The sequence below is a fragment of the Heterocephalus glaber genome, unplaced genomic scaffold (genome assembly GCF_053883595.1).
Source record: "Heterocephalus glaber isolate CG9 unplaced genomic scaffold, H.glaber_assembly_v1.0 deba00001497, whole genome shotgun sequence".
Classification (NCBI taxonomy): Eukaryota; Metazoa; Chordata; class Mammalia; order Rodentia; family Bathyergidae; genus Heterocephalus; species Heterocephalus glaber.
The window spans coordinates 8,703,182-8,728,999 of NW_028258320.1; the positions used below are offsets into that span (position 1 = coordinate 8,703,182).

Below are 25,818 nucleotides of genomic sequence, written 5' to 3' on the forward strand. Positions count from 1 at the left end.
AATCCCCAGAATACTTATACCTCACAGGGCTATCAGTAAAGCATAGATATTTTATAAATACATAAGACAGATGAACAAAAGAATTAACATCTACTAGCCCACTAGTTTGTTGGAACTAGTTCAAATATTTGCCTGGGATTCATGTAAGTTGTGTAATCAGGTCATGAATAAACAATGATATTAAAAATGTTTTCATAAAAATTAGTCATTTGTCCTGGGGTAAAGCCTTTATAATTTACATACTTGAGATAACTGTATGCATATTTTCATTGGTTCTTTAAGAAAGGCTCGCCCAACTAAGGTACAGAGTTCATGTGCTCCATGATGATTGAATGAAGAAAGAAAGAAAGCCCTGATACCTCTCCAACCCCTATTTTAGACTCAGTATAATGCTTGGGATTTCATAAGCCCTTCAGCGCTAAATTTCTAGCTAGAGAAGCCATTGAACCTAGTGTTAGAAGGAGCAAGATTGTTTTGCTTTCCATCCCTAAAGGAATTTTTCTTTCCCAAATTGGTCATAACTTCCTTCCTTTAAGCCATCCTTCTGAAATATGCTGCGGTTGTTGCCGTGATTTAGGAGTAGAGGTGGCAACAGGCTGGGAAATGTTCTTGTTCACATTCTTTTCTGATGTCCTTTCTTAAAATGATTTTTCCTTTATTTCTCTCTTGATTCTTGCCTGATTGTTGTATTTTACAAGTACTTCTTCCTTTGGGTCAAATTACGAGTTTGGGAATCTCTTTGTACTTGTATTTACTAATTTGTTTTAATATTAAGCAGAAAGATTTATACTCTCAAGTTTGTATCTTCTATATTGTTAATACATTACTCAATTGATTGGATATCATTGCCGGCCTACCTTAATAGTCTGTCCAAAATACATTTCATACAAACAAAAACAACAGTCACAACAGCAATAACAACAACAAAAATTCCTAGAATAATTTATATTCATTATAGCATGCATATACTAAATAATAATGTTGAACATTTTTTAGGTTAGGTTAAGAGCAGGCATCTAATACTTCTGATCTTGTCAATGTTTCACAATTCAGTATTTCAGTTCAAGCAAATAGTTTATTTCTCTTTCTTCTTTTTATTTGCCTAGTTTTTAAGTGACTGCTCATATTTCTGATTGTTGAAAAATTTCTTCCAATCAATAATTATTCTCTTTAGCAACATTTAGCTTTAACTTCTTATTATTGAAAACAAACAAGAACTCTAAGAATTTATATATCATACATAAAGTAAACCTACTGGAATGTTTGTTTGGTAAGAGATCTTTGACCTCTAGACAGATTTTGTGTGTGACTCTGAGTTTCAACATTTCTTTATCGAAACTTGTTTGGTATGACCAACTTGGCCATTTGGAGGCCTGGAAGATTTTTAATAACTTTGGAGATTTCCAACTATTGCTTTTGTTAGACTAGGCCCCTTCCCTTCCTTTCCCTTCCTTTCCCTTCCCTTCCCTTCCCTTCTTCCTCTCCTTTCCTTTCTTTTTTCTTTTTGTCTTTTCTTTTCTTTCTCGATAGACCTAGTCTGGCAACCATAGTTCCTTACCTGTGGTGCTGAGACCAAAGATCTGCTCACAGCCATTTTCAACATGTAAAATACATTTTTAATGTAGGCCCATTACCCTTTCCCCCCTTATTAAAGTTCTCAAAGAAATAACTTTGTTTTGTTTAAAACCATAATTTTCCAATCATGCCAAAATGCTACAGAATTTTTCAAAGAGTGAAAAATAAAACAAACTACTAGTGCATTTAGCTTTCAGGCCACCTGGCAATTTTTTTCTTCACATTTCACTCCTTTGGCCTAGTTCAGCTTGGTTTCTATCTACTCACTTATTACTCCCTGAATTTCTGCTGGAACACATGGGAAAAATCAGTTCTGTCTTGTTTTAATTGAAGCTCAGACACTTAATCCAGTTACCCGTGCTGTTAAGTTATTTTTCTATGAAGTGTCCTGTGAGGTGGTGAATCAGTTGACTATCTAGAAAAGAACAATTTTGTATAGGAAATTAAAACTGATTTTCACATTGGCCTATTAATACCACTTCCTTTGGTATTTTAACATATACTCCTTTGTACTTTGATAGCAAAGATAAACTTCTCTGGCAAGACATTACCCAGAGTGTGCTCTATGGAACCCTGGTCCTTTAAGATCCTCCATGAACATAATGTCCCACAGTCAAATATATTTGGGAAGTGGAATACTCAGTAGTGTGCAACTAGGAAATTCATTGTACCTATCTAGGTTATTTCAAAGAGTAGGCTACATTTTGCCAATATTGAACCATTTGGACTTCAAGAAATGCTTCTTGGGGAGAGAGGAACAAAATGACCTTCAAATGCTCTGGGGTTTGATTGAACTTAGCATTAACCTGCGGCCCAAGGTAAATGTTTATCAGTGTCCTTTCTGTGCTTTATTGGATACTTCTGGTGATCCCACATGCAGGGGCAGATCAAATTTTGTAAAGTCTGAAGTGTATAAATGTGTGGAGTCTGTGGTGGTGAATCCTGGCTGTCAACTTGACTGAATGGTGAGATGGTCCTCTTTTAAGAAACAGAATACAAAAATACCTTGCTCTGTAAACTTTGCCCAGGCATGTGGTAGTGTGAGGGCTGTGAGGGATGATCCCAGGGCTTGGGAGGACTGACATTAGCAAAGCCCTTTGAACCTCACTGATATTCACTGTGTGCACAACAATATTTTATTGTTTAGCATCACATAATGTTGTTTCAGCCTTATTCCTTCTGGTTCTTCCTCCCATCTGACATACATCCTACATTTTCCAAGCTGGTAGATTCAGGGAATAGGAATACAGGAGGTCCAATAAAATTTGAATTTCAGATAAACAACAAATAATTTTAGTATAAATAGGTCCCAAATATTGCACAAGACCTACTTGTACTGAAAATATTATCCATTATTTATCTATATTGGAAGTTAACTCATGTCCTGTAAATTAGCTGGCAACCTCAGTGTTTTAGCCAAATTTTCTACATTACCAGTTGTCTAACAATGATGTGTTCTGTCCTACTCCACACCTTGGTTCCATGTGTCCTAAGTTTTCTGTATGAGCATACCCCTTTGGGTGACTTGCTGTAAATGGAGGTTCTATGGGTCCAGCCCAGAGTGTAGCAAGCCTTCCAATGAGTCCCATCTGTAGGAGGACTTGGCCAGCACAGCCTTAATGAGGGGGCCTTGTTTCTGGAGCCAGGATGCTGCTGCACACTGAGCTTATGCGGTCTTTCAGCCCTGTTGATGAGGAGCTGACCTGGTCCTCACCTCCTCTTCTGGGTAGATTTAATCCAGTTACTCTCAGAACACCACTGCTCTTCACATAGTGAAATATGACTCCCCAGGGCAGTCCCACTAGCACCACCCAAGAGTTTGTTGGAAATGCAAGTTTTCAAGTCTCATCTCAGACCTAATGAATCAGAAGCTCTGGAGGGGCCCATGCAGTCTGTGACCTGTGACCAGATGAGCCTCCCAGGTGGTCTGATGCCAGCTTCACCCTGAGAATCATGGCCTGCTGGTGACACCCATTTCTTTCCTTTCGTTACAGCCGTGTACAGTGATTGTACTTACTAGTCTAGTTCTGAATCCCTTGGTGGGTAGCGGCTGCCCTGGAGTTTGCTGTACTCCTTCTCAAGTGTGGCATGTAGAGGATGTTTAAGATGCTTGTGGAATGAAAGACTTGGTGAGCCAATGAATTAACAGAGAATTACATATTTTTGCAATAAGTTATCCGGTGAAAGCCATGACTCACGGGTACATGGCATGACAGTGCCTCCAAGATCCAACTGTTCTTATGGCTTTTAATCTGCCATCTGGACCCTCTTTCCTCATGTATTGTAGCTGTTCTTTGAGGGCTGAAAGAGCATACGAATTACATTTAAGTGTGAATGTTAGTGTATATATATGAATGTGAAATATTTGACAGGAAAATTATTCCATAGGAAAAGGTTTGGATTAAATAGGGTCAGATAGTTCATCTTTTGAATTCTATCGCTGCTTTAGGTGTAGGATACATTGTGAAACTACATTTTACATACATATCGAACATAAACCAATGCTGATGGTTAAATATGCTAATATCATACATAAGTATGGAATAAAGATATGAGACTTACACAAAACTCTGAAAAGGTGACTGAAAATCAGATCTCTAATTGTGGGAAGAACAGTGATCTTGTTTACACATGTGTGTTACCTGAATTGCTAAATTCCCTGAAATGCAAACAAATTTTGTTAATCAAAATATTTAGATCTGTAGATTGATTGAGATCTTATTGTAGATTCTCTAGCTATAACATATACATACAGATAAGTACCATATGTAGTTCTCTGACCACCCAGCAATCTTTCAAAAGGTCAGATGTACCTTCATTTTTCTAATATTTTTCTTCTTTCTTCTTTGAATTGAATTTCTTCTTTAATCTTTTATTTACTGTATTTAAATGATATCAATAAAGTGAACCATTTTTCCCAAGCTAAATATGCAGAGAAACAAATCAATCATTCTATGAAGACAGAGTGATTTCCTGATATTTTGTGGCAATACTGTAACTCTGTAAATAAAAATGCGTGGCTTTGTATGTCAAAACCACAGACATATAATTATTAAAATACACATCTGAGTATTCTAAGTAGTTCATGTGAGGTGTGAACAATTGGTTACTGTAATACTCTACTAAGACCATGGATTTAAATACTTATTTGTAAGGTACTGTACACTAATTTAATTTATTACATATATTAGTTTGAAAATTTCATGGTAGAAGAACTCAAAAGGTCTTGGGTGTCCAGATTATATTATGAGTAGAGGTTTTTGTGCCACAGAATTCCTTTTATTCATTTCTTCCTTCTTAAAATCTACAATTGCACAACTTCTTCTGGTGGCGATAACACTGTCCTAATTACATTCTTGGTTCAGGTCTTTGATGTTCCATCCATCCAATGCTTGTAAAATTGAAGATTGATATTTCTAAATCTTGAGTCTCATAATAATAATTTAAAAAATAATTGAGCCCACCAAATGAAATACAAATTCTTAGCCCACATTTATGGACTCCTACACTGAGCTTCCTGGCTGTGCAAATTCAGCTTTTCTACTGGTAACATACACTCAAGCTCAGTTCATTGACTCAGGAACACATTGAGTGCTTTTGCTCTCTTAGGGCTTTGCTTGGGCTGTCACCACTGTGGGACCCTCAGGCTGAAAGTCTTAACCCACCTTAGACGCATCTGTGAATGCAAAGAACTCCCACCATGTTTGACTCTACTAGAAATAACTTCTCTGTCATTGGGGATCCCCTTTGGTGCTCTATAAGCTCTGCATTGTATTCTAATTATAGATGCCATAGATGCTATTGTTTTGGGATTCTTTTAAATCTTCACTCACTGTAAGGGTTTTATTAGTAGTTATTGGGTTACATTTGTTGGCTTGGTGATCTAAGCCACTAATTCTCAAATTCATCTGCATCTTGGAATCACCAGGGGACCTTGCAAGAATACTGAGACTAACTCCCTCTGCCAGAGCCACTGATTTAGTTGGCCTTATATGCACTCTGGGGATTGAGAGGTCAAAAATCTCTCTAAATCATTCTGATATCAGCAGATTTGGAGAACCACCAGCTGTATTAATCCTGAGATTATCTAAAGTGTTTCTTGGAGTCTGTTTGTTGCCACAGCCTTCTATAGTTTCTTGGTTGATGCTTTTGTTTATCTTACCTCTGAACAGATGGGTTCTTGGACCATATCCCTGACAGGGCCTCCCCCGACCAACCCCCACATTATCTAGAACTCAAAGCAACATCACCAAGAAAGGCTTATTTCAGATCAAAAGGTTCAAATGTATTCCTCCAAACTTCATTCTAATCCTGACTGCTAGTTTGGGGGAGCACCAATTATCATAACTAAGACTCTATAAAAAGGAAAAGGGAAGTATATAAATGAGTTAACTCTGACCTTAAAAACTATATACATATATTACACCTTACTATGATTTTCAAAGAAGAACGAATGAATCATAAACAAATTATTTAAAAAATATTTTCAGCATTTTAATTAATGCATTGTCTTAAAATTTGCATTTAGAAAAGGACTTGTGGGGAGAAATCTATGCAGTTATTTCTCATCACGTAAGCTTTGCATTTGGACTGGTCTGTAAGGCAACTTTCATCCTGATTTGTGATAAAAGAGAATGCATCATCCCACAGGAACATAGGACTTATTTACAACCAATTCCTTCTGGAAACAATCTCCAGGGCAGGGAGGATGATGTCTAGCATATTAGGCAGGCATACTCTGAATTGCTAGTGAAATAACATTACCAGAGGTGATTAGTCTGGGTGTAACACTGGAGCTGAGCTCCTGGAGGGTTGGGATCCTGCAGATCCATGTCAGTCTCTCCTCTTGCACCTTGAGGTTGTCAGTGTGCTTGAGGTGATCAGATAGCTGTGACATCTGTGACAGAACACAGATGGGCTCCACAATCAGAAGAATCAAACACACGCGATAAATGGGCTCTTCTAATCAGATCTATACTCTAAGCAACAGAGGATACAGATTTACGTGATGCTGCTGAAGTTCTGAATCCTTGATTTTAATGATACAGAAATGGAGCTATTTCCTCACGATTCACCTCTCCTCAGAAGCTGTTATGACCTGTAATCCTTCACAGTGTCATTCACAATGGATTCTCGTTTCCACTCCCACCTGCTGTTCCTCCCCTTGGGCTCCTGCTGTCTCAGGAGCTGCAGCCTTCCTCCTGGACCACCTGCTCGTTCTCAGATGTTCCATTTCCCCAGATGCAGCAGCCAGCTCACTGAAGCTTCCTAGGGGATCCATTCATGACTCCTTCCTCCTTTTCCTTGAGCACCCACCTCAGGCAGAAATTTCTTCAACAGATGATATGTGCTTCAGAGTCAGGAGTTCTGACTGTAGTGTTTTTCAGAGTTTAGCACAGAGACCAAATGAGGTGCCCCTAAGTATTTGCTAAGTAAATGAACATCATCCGAGACAATTGAGGAGAACTTCAGAAATCATCCTAAGCAAATCAGTCTTGAAATACTAGAGCCTTTTAGAGTGTTATATATGTCAAGATTTTTCTGACTCCTTCCAACATGTTTAAAATAAACAAAGAAGTGCCAAACTAAATGAACAAACAGAAACCAAAGAACCGCCCCCCCCATTTTTGCTCAGATGTTTATAGTCTCCTTTTTGAAAGTTTGCATTAGTTTTTAAGATGTTCTTGCCTATATCTTTTTTAAAAAATCACCTGGTCCTTACACATTTTTTTTTGTGTCAATTCATATTCTTTTTTTTGGTACCGAGGATTGAACTTGGGAGTTTGTGCTTTGCGAGGCACACAGCAGAACCGCTGAGCTAAATCCCGGGCCCAATTCATATTCTCTTTTGGTTAACTATAAAGTGTGTCCTAGGCTGTAGCATTTCATCTTATCAGAAAGGACAATGAATTGCAAGAGGCTTACATGAATTCATTTGAACCATTGGTAAGGTGGTTTAGATGTCATGTTGATCAAATTATGGGGGTTATTTCAGTAAATTATTAATTGCTTTCAGTTTGAAATTAATATGATTAATGGGGGTATTTCAGTAATATTTTACTGATTTACATGTTCCAGAGACATTTACAAATTTAAGGAATCATTAAAAATACCTCTTAGGGATGAAAATACACTTTTGTATTTATTTCAAAATAATGTCCTACCTTAACCATGCAGAGATAATTGAGAAGTGTTATCTTAGTATTATTTTTAATGCACATATCTCTAATTTTTGAAAGATAAAATATAATTTTTAGGACCTGCAAATCAATAAAGGATTAAAAATATACAGACTATATATGTCACATTGTGATATGTGAGATGTCATATTTAGGAAGTTTAATTCTCATCCTAGAGCAATCTTTCCGCAGAAGTTAGGAAGCCCAGAGCTCTCACTGAGGTCAGATGCGTGAGTCATGTTAGTGTGCTCTGTGCGGCATTTGCTACTAATAACAGGAAATGAAGGAGCAACAGCAAACCTCAGAACAACCTGCTCTCCTCGTGCCTGAGGTTGGGACCAAGAAAGAACTGGTAATGGCAATGTCCCTCAGCAACCACAGAGTGAAATAGCTGCATAATTTATCACTGTTTTTAATACACTAGGTGTTCCTTATTAAGTCTAATGGAACTAGGTTTTTGTTGTTGCTGTTATAAAAGGTCCAGGGAGCCAGAAATGCTATAAGTAATTTTATGTACTGGCTCTATAGTAAATAGGAGAACATTTTCCCAAGTAGCTAAGAGTCTGTTGTTACTTTTCTTCAGAGTTTTACTTGTAGACTTTGGATCATAGGTTTCCTAAGCAAAGCAATCCTGAGGAATTCTGCTAAAATATTATTTCATTGTATCCAAAGTATGGAAATAATAATAGATAAGGAAATATTTGGAACACAACTTCCCTTGAATGTATATGAGATTCATTTAATTACTAAATGTATATTTACAGGCACTAATCTACAAGGAGTCATTTATTTATTCATTCATGTTACAGTTATAAATACCTGTCATATTTTCTTTTTACTTATGAGGAAGAGATAAATTTTGATAATGGACCAAATTTGGGCAATTTGGAAACTTTGGAATGACTTTTTATTTTTTGCTGCTCATTAAGATCTAAATTATGAGAAAAGGAAAAAATGGAAAGAAAGTCTTTGTAAATAGGGAAGGGTGGAGGGGTGAAGGGAGGACATGGAATGGGGAAAAAATAAGAACCAAGATACATCATGTACAGATACAAGCACCCAATGATAAATGTAAATGTATTGTATACCTAAAATGTACCAATAAAAGAATTTAAGTAAAAAAGTAAGAGTTTTATGGATAAACATCTAAAGTATTAGCAGAATATGAAATATATAATAAAATATGTATATAATATAAAAAAAGATCTAAAATGGGTATCCAAATAGTTCCTTATTTTAGAGAGGATATTTTCAGATCAAAATAGAATTTAAGTAAATTTTTGATATAGACATTTTTGTTAAAAATTCTTTTTTAAACTTTCCACAACCCAGTAGCTTTGGTTTTAGAGCCCAAAGTGCAAAATTATAGAACAGAGAGTTTTAAATGGTTTATGAGCTTATTTTTACTCTCTTGGGAGTGATAAATGAAGCTGTGTTCATGAATAGTATGCAGTAAGAATTTGTATGCAATAGAGAATTTAAAAAATAATGTAATGTTCTTATGGGAAAGCCTTCTGGAAATGGTGGTCTGCCGTGAGGTTTAGCTTGTTGGGACATGGAAGTCTCATAATTTTGTCTTTGTTATCATTCTTCTTAATTTCCTTGTAGAAATTAGCATTTTGTTTAGCCAGTATCAAGAACAAACAAGTTTTTGTTTTAAGAAAGAAAAGGAAATAAAAATGCTCAACTTCTATTCTCCTGCCCATGATTTTTCTGTGGGCAGAAGATTTCCTTCCACTAGTTTCTTCTCACTGACTTCAAGTGACCTGTATTTCAGACCATGGTTTAGCTGAAAATAGTAGCAACGGCTTCCATTGGAGAAGAAAACTTAAGATGCCAAATAATGGTAACTTTGTCTCTTTCTGTTGGGCTGAGAAAATTAAACAAATTGATTTTTTTCTTTTCACTGATAAAATGTGCACCGTTGGGTGAAAGGGCATCAGGAGAGGTGATAAATAATACTGCTTTATGGATGTAATATATTGCCATTTAAAGATTGGATTCCATTTTGTCTTTAAATATCCTTTGAGGTAGCTTGGAGAGATCTCTGCCCTTTTCAAGCGGTGACAGATTTCCTATTACGAGCAAAAAGTCTATTGCTGAAAAATATGAATAATTAACAGGAAAGTATATTAAAGTTGTTGCTTAAACTCTTCTGAAACTTCAGAATATTTGCACTGGTGAGCTTAAGGTCTAATTTACCAGCATCTAGCACTTTTATATTTGGGAAGAAAAGCTGCTACAGTTTCCTGATTCTACATCAAAATAGATATTACATACTGTAGTGGGAGAGGTAAGGCTATGACAGTCTGCTCCCCCCACCCCCCTGCAGTTCTTTCAATATAGCTACCAGTGATCTGTGACCCTACTGAATGTAATGATGGAAATGATTTCAGTTTCCAGGGGGAGAGCCTATAGACCATCTTACATTCAGATAATTTAAATGCCCCTACAACATACTTCTAACTAAGAACCTAAATTAAATCTACTCCAGGCTGGAATGTGACAATTTGTGAAAAAAACTTCACTTATTTTTTATCTGTGACAGTCTCTCCCAGCTATTCTCAGGAAATTCTTCCATAACATCTCCCAAAGCATTAAAATTCATATTTCTCCATGGGGTTAACAGAGCCCTGTGGATAAGGGGTTGCTCCAATAACTGTATGCAGAGCAGAAAGAAGCCATCCTGGGCTATGTCATGAGCTGACAAGAAATTAGAACACAGTTACAAGTGACTTGCAAAAACCCAGTTAAATAAAAACACACAACTTGAAGCAGGCATCACCCATAACCTGTATGGCTCCTGCACTTTACTTCTGATTTTTAAGACTTCATAATTAGTGTGACCCATAAGAACTTTCTTAGGGAAAATTCAACTGGGAAAAATAGTATGCACTGGCTTTCTTTAATTTATAAAAGTGAAAAATTAGTAATGATTTTATTTATAAATACTTTATTGTATTAAAAATATCTATCTATACAGGTTCTCAGTATAGTCTAAGCCTGTTTTATTTTGACAGAATCTTTAGAAGTGTGGAGAGAGATGTGATCTGTAAGCCAACAATCTCCCCTGTCAATACACATCAGATCCCAAATATTGCTCTCCTTCAGTTGTTTTCCATTTCACAAGAAAAGCAAGTGACTTCTCCATCAGCCACAGAGAGGTCCTCATTGAGTGTAGAGAAGACGGATCAAAACAATTATTCTCAGAAACTCCCCAAATTCAAGAAATTCTGGCAGTCACAGTCCATAATAATTTCCTGAGTGTTTCTCTGAGCCCCCTTTCAAAGAGTGTCCTTAGCATCTCATTTCCATTCACAAAAGGGTCCAAGGGTTTGATTCAAGCATAGGAATTCAGGAGCACTTTCCCTGCACAGGTCAGGGTTTGAGTGTGAGAACACAATCTTCAAGTGGGATAGTTTTTCATATAATCCAGCTGTTTAGCATTTAACAATCTATAGTTGAGAGATACCACCCAATTCTCTGTGCTGTATCCTAACCTACACAATACCAAGAGTTATCTTAATTGTCCTATCAGACTTCATGGTTTCTGAGATGTGGACTCAGCTCTCAATATTCTTACAATATCAGTCTAGATATCATCTAACTCAACTCCACAACACTTCAGATGCAGAGCATTACCTCTTGTTATCCTTGCTAAAACATGAAGGTGGTTCAACCTTAGTCCTTTAGGAATCAAAATAAGTCACTGCTGCTACACTGCTACACAGTGTCTCCCATGCTAGATCTCAGGCACAGAGGCTTTGCTGCTTTCATTTGGGTCAATGTATTATTGCATTCCTTTGGAAGGCAAAGCAGTAAAAAAACTAGCGTATCCCCCCCACCCCCAACAATAGATCTGCCAATCATTGCTTAAAAGCATTGGCATAAAAGACTGAAGCACAGGGATGGTGTTGAGTTTTGTTTTCAGGTTCAGGATGGAGAGATTTCAAGGAAAAACCAATTCAGTCATCAGTATGTTTTGAGTCAGTCAACATGTTTCATAAACTTTAGGGGAAGGGAAAATGGGAGGGGTAGGGGAAAAGAAAGAAGGGAATGGAATTAATATGAGAAAAAGAAAAAATGGAAACAAAGTCTTGTAGATAGGGAGGGGTAGAAGGGTTGAAGGGAGGGCAGGGGAAGGGGGAAAAAATAAGAACCAAGATGGATTATGTAAAGGTGGAAATTTCCAATGATGAATGTCATTATATTGTATACCTTAAATGTATCAATATAATTAACAAAAAAAGACTTGTTTTAAAGTCAATGAAAATGCTAAATCTCTTTTGAAATCAATGGAAGGTTTCAGGTTCACATTTGCAAGGATTATCAGTACTATACGCAAACACTAACAAAATAGAATCAGCAGAGAGATTCCTCAGCTAGGATGCTGAGCAAATCATTTACTTCTCTAATAGGACATAAATATCTACATTCCAGTCTCAAATATCCACTGGTTCACTGAGACATTAGCAAATGCAAGATACGGAAGTATGTCTAATGACTGACTAATGAGAAATCTGCTAGACCCTTCCCCTGGAAGCTGAAGTTGATCCCTGCAGTTTTCCAGAGGACATTCTAGAATAGTGGCTGCTGTTGACAAGGGAAGGCAATTTTCAAATTATTTCTCTTACAATAGAACTTTCTGTGGACTTTAGGGCATGGAGACCAAAAGCCACAAGGCATTTATGATAGGTGATGTGAACATTTTAATAAAAGTTGTAATAACCCTGAAAAATCGTGTTTTTAATAATCTATGTACTATTAGTAACAATCCATGCATAGTGCCATGCATTTATAAATATTTGGTCATAAAAATATGTGACTGTAATTATGAAATTTATAGTCAACTTATAAAAATACGTGTAGTACTGAATGGTAATAGTTAACCTCTAGCGTTGCCCACAAGTTTAGAAGGAGTAGCTGATTCTGGGAAAGTGAAAGTGTATGGGTAATTACAAATGGACAAAGCTCTCATATTTGAGTCCAACAGACAAGGATGGCTATGACCGCATCAGAGGGGCTTCACAGATTGTAATTCTTCCTTTTCTATCCCAAGTTAAAACCTATGAATGGATGTATTTCTGTGGAAATAAATAGGAATGAATGGGAGAGAGGAGCTCACATAACAGATGAGAAGAATTTCACCACCGAATATTCATATATGGCCTTCCAAGTGGCTCAGGGTCACTGTGAGAATTCTCATCCAATGGTGCCCTTCATTAAAAGGAGTTCAGCATGGTGTAAGTCAGTCTATGATTGCCTTTAACCATTGAAGTTAGAAATCTACCTGACAGCCAAATCTCTTTCTGTAATTTAGATGTGTGCCTCTTTGAAACTTTAAGAATGTCATGAACCTGGACAGTTGAGGTTATATTGTACATCCTATTCCCAGTTTAAATTCTGATGGGGGAGGGGACACAAATTCACACTCCAGTTCAAATACCAAAAAGGTGTGATTTTTTTGCAAACTTTAAAAATTTCTCTCTTTAAGGGAAAAACACTTTCAATTAAAATATTCCACAACGCTGAGATATTTCCCACAGATTTCTTCTCTTTTGGGTTTGATTAGTGATCTGTTGATAGTGGACATGTTCCTAATTTGAACACCATCAGTAGTTCACAAGTGGAAAAAAAACAATAAGAGGAATCTTGAAAAACTAGAGGGAGGTACACACAAGCTAGCAAACAATGCTGAGGTTGGGGGCCACCTGAAAACCATGATCTCATATTTTAGGGTTCATATTGGCACTCAGCAGATGGGATTCTTGGAAATATCTGTTTCATAATGAAATTGGGAAGTTAGATAATGCTCATTTAGATTCTTCGGGGCTTCAATTACTTCCTAGGACTTAGTTAAGGCATTTGGGGTGGTGTATTAACTCTTCCAGAACAAAGAGTTCCATTTCAGTAAGTTATTGCTACAGATCACTAAAGAGTACCATGATGTTCTGGAAAAGATAATGTCCCTTCCAAACTGCCACCTCTCTAGTCAGTTGAACAGTGAGAAAATCTTATTTATCTTAGATACTTTGATCCTTGAAGACACCTAAAAAGAAGACTTTTGCCATCCAAACAGAGACAGTCTGGACACAAACATGATCATAGAGCTGCCCTGCAGGTTTGGCAGGATACACCACTGTCCCATCTGCATTTGGTGGTGAGTTTCTCATAAATCATCCTGCCAACTTCTTCGCGTCTGGAATGGTTTATGGTAATCAAGAAAAAAAACCCATCAAAACTGACAGACTTAAAAACAGATGAGTGTATGGGATGTGCACACCATGGAAAGAAATGCAGAACTTTGAAGCTTAGTACCTTCCATCTATTGAAAGAGGTACCCAAAATATTCACAAATGATAGGTAGTCTGTGAAAGAGGACCACCTCCCAACTCTAAAACCCAAAACCCCAATTCAGAAACTTCCACCTCAAATGCAAGATCATGACCTGGAGGTCCACTGGTCCATCCTAGCAGAGCAGTTCATGAGGTAAAGGCTAGGCTTCTCTGGACACAAACTTCACAAACACAGTGAGAACAATAGATCTATGGCTATGGGTAATTCTTTTCCAACCTCACATCTACTGATATTGTGCCCAGGGTACTGAATACATGGATCATTTCTACTAGAAACTCAATAACTTTAAGGTAGGACAAAACAAACTTCATTCAATAAATAAATGTTTTACTCAAAGGTTTTTCAGAATACATATTTAGAATATGTTCCCTCTTCCTTTCATGTTCTTACAAACTCTTTGTTGTTAAAAGTACATTGAAAACATTTGTTAAGCCTATCTACTCCACCTCCAAAGATTGTAATAAGGACAGAAAGGTTTTATATCTCCTTTTAGAACCTCTCTGAGTCCATGAGTTTTGTTTTAGGTAATTCAATTAAAATGTATAATCAAAATTGGTGGGGAAAAGCAGCTTTCTTCAGGTAAAAGAGCTTAATAAGCAGATTTTATAATCACTGGACATTTGTTCTGTCCTACCTGGAAATAAAGGCATGGGAAAAGGCATTTCCCAGTGTTTTTCTTCAACAATAAGCATAGCATTAATCCAAACAAGCACCCAGCAGACTGAATCTGTCTGCAAGGTTTAAATGTTTAACCCAAAGGAAACATTTACCTCAGTACCCTTTTTAAAAGAAAGAATTCAGCAGCAGTTACAGTTATCATGCCATCTGTAGAGAGCTGTGATCACCTAGGGTTTACTTCCTAAGTGACAAGTACAATGATGTTGCAAGAAGCTACAAAGTGATACTGCAGCAGTTACGGTGACACTATAGTGATCATGGCCTGGGTACATGTTCCTAATATCAGTGCAAGCACACTAGACTTAATGATATTAGTACACTTTCCTTATACTAGGAGCCACTGATGGTGCGCCATGAGTGGCGATGGTCCACTTTGCTCTATGGCAAGAGTCCCAGCTATGTTTCTTTTCTTCTGTGTCAATTATATTCCATAGCAGTACATTTTCACCAGCTAAAATAAGAAAGCTGTAATTATGGAATATCCCAACTCTCTCTCTCACACACAAACACACGCACACTGTGTACCCTTACAGACAATGTGTGTAAAGTGCTCATTTGCAGGTGCGTGAGCTCTCTACAAGTAGCCACATCAGCCCCTCCAAATACAGAGAATGATTAAAAGTCAATGGAAAGCCCTATCAACTATGTAGCTTTAAGAGGAGACTTTAAACATCACCTGTATGGTAAGTACTTCAAATGCAAAGGCATCCCAAGCTAGAATTCTAATGACGGGCAATGTGATATGTGAAATCCAATATGGCATCTCCATGTGCCTCGCTCATCACACAGCTGAGTGCCACCTTGCTGCTGCTGAGACTCGGGGGTTAGTTGTGCATGGCAGTCGATGAATGTGTGTATTTGGCTAAAGTTGATTGGACGCTCTTGGTCTAGGCCAGCCTGTCTGCAAATGGGCACCTTCCTGCATACAAACATCAATGAACATGAGAGTCTGAGCATATGTATATATGGTATATATACATATATATGTACGCATACAATGGATTGGGAAGTGCTTTGGTTTAGACGGGATTAAATATGTACTTCCCAACTGCATAGGTTTCTTTTGACCAACCCGTTCAAAAAGCAAACACGGAATGTGACATGGCAATTTGGACATTTCCTAAGTCACTTTCCCTATTTGGAGAGCACTTTTACTGTCTTCTCCATCTTTTCTAAGCTTCTCTTTTTAAAAGCAGTTGATTCTTTTGCCATTCCTTGGAAGAGCTCTAAGATCACATCCAGAGATTTATCTTTCATGGAGAACAAGGTTGTAAAGGACATTCCCCCATTTGATTCTCTCTTCCCCCTGTGAGGCAGACACTGCATGTCACGGGGGTGCTCTTGTCTGACTTGCCTTGTTACCCCTGGCCAGCCCAAGCCGCCGAGGTCTGAGCTCCTCCTCCTGCTTTGTGTGCAATACTGGAAAATAAAAATAATCCGCTGGACTCTGCCCTCAGACTGTGGTGACATGATCGGGGTTCTCTTGAATTTCTATGCATTCAATTTCTTCTCTCTCCTTTCGTTTGGCACGTTTCTTTTTCTTGTGGTGCTTTTTGGAAGGAGGGAAAAAGGTTAGGAACACAGGTAAAATAACAAAACAGTGCAGAGATGTGCAACCCCCAGTAAGCAGCAAGCATTTGAACAGTGTGAAGGTCAGGTTTGAAGGCACAAAGAGGAGGGGGAACAACCCAATAAGAAAAGAAGTGATATTCTGCAAAATGGCTGTTCCATGCTCTTGCAGTGAGCTTTTTATACATTGTGTTCGCGTGGGCTCAGTGGCTAACACAAACGTGTAAAGCAAGGGTGCACAGTGGTCAATGGCGAAGTTTAAAGTGTAGATAAGGCACAAGATAGAAATCCAATCCATGTCGACATTCCATAGTGTCATTAAACCCAGAACACCCAGTTCAACTGAGGTGACGCTAAGAATGAGCCAGAAGTTCCCCAAGGGGTGGATCACTAGGAAAAACGTCAGGATTAACACCAGCAGCACACCGAAGCCTGCAATCAGCACAGGCACGGTAACAGACAGGCTGTAGTGGTCCATGAACACAAAGGAGGGGTTGAACACAATGAACCGGATGCTCTTTGAAAGTGACAGGGGCCTCAGCTTTTCCAGCACTTCTATGCGTTCCTTCTGCTTGTCTCTGCTGGTCCTGGCCACCAGGTACATGCGGGAAACAATGATACTGTTTTCATCCCCTGCCTTGGAGAAGATGATATCGTTTCGAAAGTGCTGGAACTCTGGCTTTTTTAAAAATGAGCTTTGCAGGACACTGATGAAGTCACTCTTGTTGCTGGCGCTGATGTTACTGGCTTTCAGGAACTGGTAATACTGGTCGACCCAGGACACTGTGGTGAAGCCGCTGCAGAGCTTCTGGAGGTCCTCCTGGACACTGCTGTTCCAGTACTCAAGGGGCTCATAGATGTAGAACCCGATCACAGGGCTGTAGTTGCTGAAGTATTTCTGCTGAACCATGGCATAGGAAACACTCGGAGAATCACTGGCCAGAAGGTTGATGATGTTGACTCCATCACTGATCTGCAAACACCCCATGAAGGAGAAGGAGGCATAAATGAGATAGAGGATGACGACAAATGGCTTCACGTAGATGTTAGTGATCCACTCATTGTAGTGCTCCCGGAGGAAGTGCTGGATGAAGTGGTGCTGGTAGGGGTTTGTCTCATGGTGGGACATCTGCTGGTGTCCGTCACTCATCACCATCTGGAACCACATGGGCTTGCGGTCCAGGTACTCTGCAGAGGGGATCTTGCAGCAGAAGATGCTGTGATAGCGGTTTTGTTCTAGTTGGCCAGCGAAGACCAGGCAGGAGCCAAAAAAGGAGAAAATGTAGAAGTAGTTCAACAGGATAGAGATGCACATGTTCTGGCAGAAGACTTTCACAGCCTCTATGTTTGTGAAAGGGCTGGCACCCATTCCAAAAGTGATGAAGTACAGGGAGCTGGTCATAGTGTAGGTAACCATCACATCAGAGTAGGCATCTGCGACCCTATCTTTAAAGGACAAATTCTCTTTAGTTCTCCGCCATCCAGACAGAAGCTCAAACACACCTTTTGTCCCATGTCCTAATGTTAAAAAAAAGAAAAAAAAGAAGAGCTGTCATTATTTTCTACTATGGTTCAGGTGAATTCCTTACAGATTATCTAAGCTAGCAGCACATAGTCTGACCTTCAAAGTGCTAGGATCCTCTCACTGGCATCTCAAAATTTGGGTTACACACAGGATATATTTGGTCCCTGTTTCCACTTTAGCAAAGCCCACATTTATTGATATTCTGAGCAAAACGAAGCATTGGTTGTCTGTTCTATTAACCCAACAAGTTGTAGACACGATGTAACATTATCACATGCCTCCCCCCTGCACACACATCGTCTTCCTAGATGAATCACAAGTTCCAAGAGCAGGGCTGTTATGTGCACATCCTCAACGTCAGTTTCAGCACTCAGTCAACTGATTCATTGACTCATCCCCTCTAACCTTCATTTCAGGCTGATTTATGTGCTGATCTAGGAAATTATAAGATGATTTTAAACACTTCAAATGGATTTAAATTGATTTTGCAATGTTGATAACTTGCTTGGTGGCCAAATGGGTCATAAACCAATTCATACTCAACAGGTAAATTAATTAACAATTGATGCATGCCCCCCAAAGATCTTCCACGTCACACAAAAGACAAGGAAAGATCTTCCGGGTAAGAGGTCACAGCAAACAATTCCTCCAGGTTCCTAAAAGAGCTTTTATTTGAAAGGAGTTATGCTGACTGCCTTTACTACTCGATTTACACTGATGAAGAATGCTTCTTTTTAACCAACTTCTGTGCACATTCTGATATGGGTAAATAGGGAAAAGGTTTATTCAACAAATATTCCTTGTAAAGTAATTATGTGGCAGACTGTTAGCTTCTGAGCTATTATTTTTAGGAATCTGACAGCTCTTCAAATACCACCACTTCTTTATTGGCAAAAGAAACTGACTGGGAAAGCAAAGATGTTACAGCAGATCTATAATTTTCGCTTTTCTCCACTTTCCTGAATTGGTTCTGTCAATCACCATCCTCAATACATCAACTGGTAGCTTTCTGAGTGAGGAGAAATCTTGCAATCCTAAACATGAACCTTTTCTGTGAATGGCTACAAGATGTGGCTGGGCTGTTCTGTAAGGAAATCATTAGACAGTGATTCAGCTTAAAGGCACAAAATGATTCCGTTCACAAAAATCTGGAAAATAAACCATGTGTGGTGTCTAGATATTGGAGTTAGGTGTTATATACTCAATTCACTTGGTAGTGCTTAAATGAAAATATTATAATAGCTAGTTTTTTTTGTTTTTTTTTAGGTTCTTCTCATAGTTCTCCTGAACTTGTGCTACTTGGAGACTTTGCTAATTGCCTGACACAATTCCTTTCCTTCTTCCTTACTTTGAGATTGCAGTAAAAACTTTATTTCCCAGGCTGCTTTTCACCCAGGGATGTTTCACCTGACATATTTCTAGACAATGCAACATAACCAGAAGTCATCTAAGGATGCTTATTAGAAAACCAGAAAGCACTTTATCCTAAATGGTATCTTGGTGTCCCCAGTAAGAGTTTCAGCATTCCTTTCTTTGGAATTCTCCTTCAAGGAAACCAAATCTCCACTTGGCTAAACAGCTGAACCTATCTCTAAGAAACAATACTTTGTAGATGAGTTAACACTTACCCAAATCTCTTTTATGAGGATCTAAGGCATCTGGCTTTATAATTAATTTGATTGTAGGATTCATAAATTTAAATGTATGTGATTCTAATCTTTCATTTTAAAGACTCCTTGGCCAATCCTTTGAGAATTGTTATTATTAACTGTTAGTGAAAGGAATGTAGTCATTAGAGTTCATCTTACCTCAAATATAAAGCTTGTTTATTCTCCAGGGTTCTCTGCCTGGATTTCTAATAAGGAAAGACAAAGTTATCCCAACAAGTAGAAAGAATTGTAAAACTATGGTTGATTAAAGGCAAATATTTTCTATTCTTTTTTTGCGGCAATGATTTATTCCTTCTTGCATTAAATTATGAATTCAATATATGCAAATTGAAGTAAGTCTAATGATTCTTAACAAACAACACTAATTGCTCATTTCTATCTTTGGCAGGACTCCTTGACAAAACAGAATACTTTGTCTCTTATTCTCTTGATAAAAATAAAATATCAAGAAAATGGGAAGGTAGTTCTTTAATTAGGGCACCTCTCTTTGAAAACAGAGGCTCTTGTTATCTTTGTGCTCACCAGGGGGAAGGCTACATGTTGCTCTAAATTTGGCTTGCTTTTGCTAAAGGTCATTTTAGTGGGACCCTAGGGACACTGGCATATAGGCCAGATGTTTGCTTGATGCAGTACAAAGGTCTGTATGTCGGAGAAAACAAAGCTAAATGGTATTAAGGTTCAGTGTGATAGAGACTGGAGATATAATCTCCAAGCATGGCATGTTGTCTTATTTTTTCTAATATTGTTTTCTTCCTTATTTTTTCTTATTTCTGATTGTTTCACCCTTATTCTGAGAGTCCTACACTAATTTAAATACTGCACTCAAACCAAGCCACTGGTGTCTACCCAAAAAAGATGGTGGCACCACTTTAGATGAGTATACAAAGATCAAATATAAATGTCGCTCGCTCAAGTGCACAGTGACCAGTATTATGAATTTTACCTCCTGGCACTTCAGTCCTGACTGCTCTTTTCCCACCAAAACCTTATTCCTCATCCAAATCCATGGCTTATTTTAGGAAGAGCTCCATTCAAGATCCTGACTAGTTAAGAGATTAATAGAGGTCCTGAGTCGCAGAAGACATCGAATCAGCCCGTTGCAGACAGGCAGGTCTGCGCGTGCCCTACCGAGGTCCCGAGTCATGTGGAACACTCAGAATCAGCCCACAACCCAGGCAACAATCCACTGGACCCCCAGGCCTGCTCCTCTGTACAGCCACCTGGTTCCACACTGCAAAGATGCAGAGGACACTGGACCAACAGAACACAGTACTGAGTCCCACTGCTTCCGGCCCAGAGGTAGAGGCTCCTGAGCCGCCGTCCCACTGCTCCTGGTCCAGAGGAAGGGGCTTCCCAGCCACCATCCCTCCAGCTGCTCCCAGCCCAGAGGAAAGGGCTTTTGGGCCACCTTCTGTCCCAATGCTCCTGGCCCAGAGGAAGGGGCTTCTGGGCCACCATCCCTCCCACCGCTCCTGGCCCAGAGGTAGGGGCTGCTGAGCTGCCATCCCACTATTCCTGGACGAGAGGAAGGGGCTTCCTGACCACCATCCCTCCCGCTGCTCCCAGCCCACAGGAAGGGGCTTTTGGGTCACCATCCCTACCACTGCTCCTGGGCCCTGTCCCACCTCGCCCAGCTCAGAGGAGGTAATCCGTGCAAGAGCCAACAGCCCTCACCCCAGTTGAAATGAGAAAACACATAAATAAGTCTCAAAACCAGACTTCCAGATCACCTACAGCAACCCCAAAGGGAAATGAGATGGAACTCTCTGATACTCAACAACTTGGACCCACTGAACTGGCAACAAAAGGGGATCTGGAAAAAATGAAATCAGAAATAATTTCTCAGATAACAGAAGAAATTGTGCCCCTAGTGCAAGACATGATTAATAAATCTAGACAGGAGCTCAGGAACATGATGGAATCCCAACATAGGAAACAAATGGAATCCATAAAACAGATGCAAATAGATTTCCAGGACATGAAAAACTCCACTGAAAGTCTACACAGCAGAATGAAACAGTGTGAGGACAGAATTTCAGATATAGAAGATAAGATTGCAATTAGTGACCAGGAAAAGAAAAATTGCTTCATAATTATAAGGGAACATGAGAAATCAATCCAGCAGATGCTAGATGATGCAAAGAAGAATAACATAAGACTGATTGGAGTCAATGAAACAGGAGAGAGTGCAGATGACATAAAAAAATCTCTTCACAGAAGCAATGACAGAAAACTTCCCAAGTAGGGGAAAAGAGCTTGACATACAGATAAGTGAGGCATATAGGACTCCAAATAGCCTGGATCAAAAAAAATCCACACATAGGCATATAATTTTTAAGATTCCAGAAATTCAACAGAAGAACAAAGTTCTCCAAGCAGTCAGAGAAAAGAAACAAATCACATACAAAGGAAAGCCCATCAGAATCACAGCAGACTTCTCAACACAAACCATCAAGGCAAGAAGAGCTTGGAGTGACATAGTCCAAGCCCTAAAAGAAAACAGCCTCCAACCCAGATTGATGTACCCTGCAAAACCATCTTTCAAAATTCATGGAGAAATAAGATATTTTCATGACAAAGAGCACCTTAGGAACTTCGTGAATACCAAACCAGCACTCCAAAGAATTTTACACAATATCCTAGGAACAGACATTGAGGATCACAACCCCAGGAAGCAAAGCACAATGAACCCATCTGGCATGGCAAGAAATTAAATGTAAAGGGGGAGAACCCAACAAAAAGAAAAAGTCATGGCAATGACAAGTCAATACGTTTCAGTTATAACCATCAATGTTAATGGTCTCAATTCACCAATCAAAAGAAATAGACTGGCAGAATGGGTCAAGAAGCAAAATCCAACAATATGCTGCATACAAGAAACACACTTAATTCAAAATGAAACTCACAGACTGAAAGTTAAAGGGTGGAAAACAATACTCCATGTGACAGGAACCCGAAAAAAAGCAGGAGTAGCTATCCTCTTGGCAGATCAAGTAGATTTCAAACCAACACTGATTAAGAGAGACAAAGAAGGACACTACATCCTTGTAAAGGGAAGAATCCAAGAGGAAGACATGACAATCATAAATATCTATGCACCAAACACTAGTGTGCCCAACTATATAAAACAAATACTAACGGACATGCAAAGTCATATATGCACTAATACAATGGTAGTGGGGGACCACACCACCCCACTGAAACAAATAGATAGATTAACTAGACTAAAAATAAGTAATGAAATACTAGAACGCAATCAAACTCTTGAACAAATGAACTTAACAGATGTTTACAGAGTCTTCCATCCCACAAAATCAGAATACATATTCTTCTCAGCTGCACATGGGTCATTCTCCAAAACAGACCACATACTCACACATAGAACATGTTTAAGTAAGTGCAAAGGAATTGAAGTTATACCCTGTATATTATCAGACCATAGTGCAATGAAATTGGAGATCCATAGCAAAAGAAACTGGAAAAATTTCATAAACACGTGGAAATTGAACAACACATTTCTGAATAACCAATGGGTCACAGAGGAAATTAAAGAAGAAATCAGACAGTTCCTTCAATTAAATGACAATGACAATACAACATATCGGAATCTATGGGAAACAATGAAAGCAGTCCTATGAGGGAAATTCATAGCAGTGAATATGCATATTAGGAAAACAGAACGAGCTCAATTAAACAACCTGATGCTGCACCTCAAGCTTCTAGAAAAAGAAGAGCAGGACAACCCCAAAGCTCACACAAGGGAGGAAATTATAAAGATCAGAGGAGAAATCAATGCAAAGGAGACTAAGAGAATGGTACAAAAACTCAATGAAGCCAAGAGTTGGTTCTTCGAAAGAATCAACAAAATTGACAAACCCTTCGCCAACCTTGTCAGAAAAAGGAAAGAAAAGACCCAAATCCATGCAATTAGGAATGAAAAGTGTGAAATTACAACAGACCCAGCAGAAATCCAGAGGATCATCAATACCTACTTCCAGAACATATATGCCAAAAAGATGAACAACACAGAAGAAATGGACAATTTCCTAGATATGAATGAATTACCAAAGTTGAATGAAGAAGATCTAAAAATTCTGAACCACCCAATATAAACCAATGAAATTGAAAATGTAATTAAAAACTTCTCAACTAAGTAAAGCCCGGGCCCTGATGGCTTCACTGCTGAATTCTACAAGACATTTAGAGAGGAACTGCTGCCACTACTGTTGAAACTCTTCAATGAAATTGAAAGGGAAGCAATACTCCCAAATTCATTGCTGGAAGCAAGCATCACCTTGATCCCCAAAGCAGAGAAAGACCCAACTGAAAACAGAACTATAGGCCAATCTCACTAATGAACATAGATGCAAAAATCCTTAATAAGATAATGGCAAACAGAATGTAGAAGATCATCAAGAAGATGATACACCCTGATCAAGTGAGATTCATCCCAGGGATGCAGGGATGGTTCAATATATGCAAATCAATCAATGTAATACACTATATCAAGAGAGCCAAGGACAAAAACCATATGATTATTTCCATAGATGCAGAAAAAGCATTTGACAAAATCCAACATGCATTTATGATAAAAACCCTACAAAAAATAGGAATAGATGGTCTCTACCTCAAACTGATAGAAGCCATCTATGAAAAACCAACAGCCAATATCACACTAAATGGTCAAAAACTGAAATCCTTCACACTAAAATCAGGAACAAGACAAGGATGTCCACTATCACCTCTCTTGTTCAATATAGTTTTGAAAACATTAGCCATGACAATTAGACAAGAGAAAGAAATAAAGGAATAAAGATAGGTAATGAAGAAGTCAAATTGTCATTATTTGCAGATGACATGATACTCTATATAGAAGACCCCAAGAACTCCACCAAAAGTCTTCTAGACTTAATAACCAAATTCAGTCAAGTAGCTGGTCACAAGGTCAACACACAAAAATCAATAGCTTTCCTCTAAACAAATGACAGACTCACTGAGAGAGAAATAGGGCAAATAATTCCTTTCACAATAGCATCCAAAAAACTGAAATACCTAGGAATCATCCTAATGAAAGAAATCAGAGACCTCTTCTCTGAAAACTATGGCACTCTGAAAAGAGAGATTGAAGATGATAGCAGAAAATGGACAGACATCCCCTGCTCCTGGGTAGGAAGGATTAATATAGTGAAAATGGCCATACTTCCAAACTGCTATATAGATTTAATGCAATTCCAATTGAGATCCCAGCAGCATACTTCATGGACCTTGAGAAAACAATCCAAAAATTCATTTGGAACAAGAAGAGACCCAGAATAGCAAAAGCAATTCTAGGTAACAGAGACATGGCAGGAGGTATTACAATCCCCAACCTGCAACTCTACTACAAAGCTACTGTGATAAAAACAGTATGGGACTGGCAAAGAAACAGACCTCAGGACCAGTGGAACAGATTAGAAGATGCAGAAACAATGCCAGACACACTCAGCCATCTCATCTTCGATAAAGGAGCCAAACACCCTCACTGGAGGAAAGATAGCCTCTTTAAGAAATGGTGCTGGAAAAATTGGGCTTCAACTTGCCAAAGATTAAAACTAGACCTGTATCTCTCACCATGCACTAAAGTAAAATAAAAATGGATTAAAGATCTAAATATTAAAATAGAAACTCTGAACCAGTTGGAACATGGTTAGGTAGAACCCTTGAAGACATTGGTGTAGGAAAAGATTTTATGAACAAACCTCAGTTGCCCGTGAACTAGCACAAACAATCAACAAGTGGGATGTCTTCTTATTAAAAGGCTTCTGCACAGCAAGAGAAACCACCAGCAGTGTGAAGAGACAACCCACAATGTGGGAAAAAATCTTCACCTGCTGTTCCTCAGACAAAGGTCTACTATCTCGAATCTATGAAGAACCTAAAAAGATCAGACCTCCCAAATTTAAAGACCCAATCTGAAAATGGGCATCTGAAATGAACAGACATTTCTCAGACAAAGAAGTAGAAATAGCACATAAACATATGAAAAAATGTTCAACATCACTGGTCATTCGAGAGATGCAAATGAAAACAATGCTGAGATTCCACCTCACCCCAGAAAGAATGGCTGCTATCATGAAATCCACCAATAACAAATGCTGGTGGGGCTGTGGGGGAAAGAGGAACCCTGCTCTACTGCTGGTGGGAGTGTAGACTGGTGCAATCACTGTGGAAATCAGTATGGAGATACCTCAAATAACTAGGACTGGAAGTTCCATTTGACCCCACT

At 38.6% G+C, this 25,818-nt stretch overlaps 1 protein-coding gene across 2 annotated transcripts in view; it reads right to left on the reverse strand.

Annotated features, from left to right (window-relative positions):
- Positions 1-647: 647 nt before the first annotated feature.
- The window catches only part of Ptchd4 (patched domain containing 4), a 198,950-nt gene continuing 173,779 nt past the window's right edge, over positions 648-25,818 (reverse strand). For both annotated transcript variants that reach the window (XM_004847138.4, XM_021259695.2), the window contains exon 3: positions 648-17,876. In XM_004847138.4, coding sequence (XP_004847195.2) covers positions 16,243-17,876 — 1,634 coding nt within the window. In that variant the 3' untranslated portion in view covers positions 648-16,242. The remainder of the gene's footprint in view (positions 17,877-25,818) is intronic.